The sequence below is a fragment of the Aureococcus anophagefferens genome (assembly GCF_000186865.1).
Source record: "Aureococcus anophagefferens unplaced genomic scaffold AURANscaffold_21, whole genome shotgun sequence".
Lineage (NCBI taxonomy): Eukaryota > Pelagophyceae > Pelagomonadales > Pelagomonadaceae > Aureococcus > Aureococcus anophagefferens.
Genome location: NW_008705581.1, coordinates 250,433 through 252,213, shown reverse-complemented (window position 1 = coordinate 252,213; position 1,781 = coordinate 250,433). Strand labels below are relative to the sequence as shown.

The 1,781-nt window shown below is 68.6% G+C and overlaps 1 protein-coding gene across 1 annotated transcript in view; it reads left to right on the top strand.

Annotated features, from left to right (window-relative positions):
* The window catches only part of AURANDRAFT_66284 (hypothetical protein), a gene marked incomplete at both ends in the record, with an annotated part of 7,846 nt that overhangs the window by 4,336 nt on the left and 1,729 nt on the right, over positions 1 to 1,781 (top strand). Inside the window, one exon of the mRNA XM_009041512.1 lies at positions 908 to 1,243. Within this exon, the coding sequence (XP_009039760.1) occupies positions 908 to 1,243 (336 nt within the window). The remainder of the gene's footprint in view (positions 1 to 907; positions 1,244 to 1,781) is intronic.

The following is a 1,781-nucleotide window of genomic DNA, read 5'->3' as shown; positions in this document are numbered from 1 at the left end:
GGCGCGAAGACGGGCTTCACGGGCGCGTTGATCTCCGCGGACGTCATGCCCGCGCCGTCGTGGGCCTGGGCAGGAAAAGAGTGATTCAACGTCGCTTCAACGTGAGTGTTCCGCGCGCGGGCGTCCCGGAAAAAGCATCCACGCTTCGAGACCGTTCCGAGAGATGATCGCTCGTCCAAAAACCAGCCGAAACGAGTGGAAAACGGCCGAGAAAGGAGCCTTTGAAGTTGGGAATTTCGCTCTCTTGTCCCGCGCCGTCGTGGGCCGGCGCGTTCGTCGCCGTCGCGAGCGCCTTGACGCGGTTCGCCGTCGCGGACGAGAGGCCCGCGACGGGCGCGTCGACGGGCGCCGCGGGCGCGGGCGCGGGCGCCGGGGGCTTGGGCGCCTTCTTGGCCGACTTGGGGTGGTCGAGCGCGACGTCGTCGGCCTCGTTGCCGCGGCCCGGGAAGTGCTTCCGCGTCGCGCGCTCGGGGCCGTCCGCGCCGGCGCCCGTGAGCACGCGGTCCTCGTGGTTGGCCACGTGGTCGACCTGCTTCTTCATGCCCGCCGCGGGCTCCTCGGGCGCCGCGACCTCGGGATGGAGCGCGGCCTGGGCAGCACAAGGGTGATTCAACGTCGCTTCAACGTGAGTGTTCCGCGCGCGCGCGTTACGGAAAAAACATCCACGCTTCGAGACCGTTCCGAGAGATGATCGCTCGTCCAAAAATCAGCCGAAACGAGTGGAAAACGGCCGAGATATGAGCCTTTGAAGTTGGGAATTTCGCTCTCTTGTCCTGCCCTGAGCGCGGCCTTGACGCGCGAGTCGTCGAGGTCCGCGCGCGCGCGCTTCGCGACGGGCACCTCCTCGACGACGCTCTCCGTGCCGCCGGACTTGCCGCCGAAGACGCGCTTGTGGTGGTGCGCGCAGGACAGGTCCGTCGGCGCCGTGTCCTGGGCGATGATGTTGCCGTGGCCCTCGGGCTTGGCCACGGCCGTCTTGATCGACGGCTTGAACGGCGCGGGCTCCGTCGTCGTCGTCATGCCCACCGCGCCGCCCTCCATGGCGTCGGGCTGCGCCTCGAAGTGCTTCTTCGACGGCTGGGCCGGCGTCGGCGGGCCGCCCGTGCCGTCGATGAGCATCTCCATCTGCGTGTCCTCCGCGGGGAAGTGCCCGCGCGTCGACGACGTGACCTCCGCCGGGGACGTCGAGCCGGAGAGCAGGCCCGCCATGGCGTCCTGGCGCTGGTCGCAGAAGTTCGCCATCGTCTGCGGGGGAACATCTGCTCGGCGCCCCCGACGGAACGTTCGTTCTTCGCGCGCGCGCCTCAACCCCCCGACGTCGCCTTCTCTTCTCCTTCCCGAACTCGACCTCGTCGGCGACGCGCTTGTTCGAGCGACCGCGGCGCGCCCCATCAGCGTGCGCTGACAGCTCGGGCGTCGCGAAGGTCGGCCGACGCCGCAAGGCCCTCCGACGTTCCACTTTCTCGGCCCCTCGTCGCAATTTTTTGCCTCACCCCGACGTCGCGAGAACCCAAAGACCCCTCGCGCGCCTCAGGCACGTTTCAAGGGGGGGCATGAGGGGGACACAAGGACGCCGCAGCGCGCAGAGGAGTGCAGTGGCCAAAAGCTAGCGGGTTTTTCGCGGGCGCGAGCTCGAGCTCTCTGATTGGCTCGAGACGGGCTCGCGCGCGTAGGCTTCACCGCAGGCCTCATGCATACGCCTCCTCACCGCCGACGCGTCTCCAGCTGCGTCCCCACGACGGAGAGACGCAACAAATAACGCAGCAACCACCCCCCCCGCT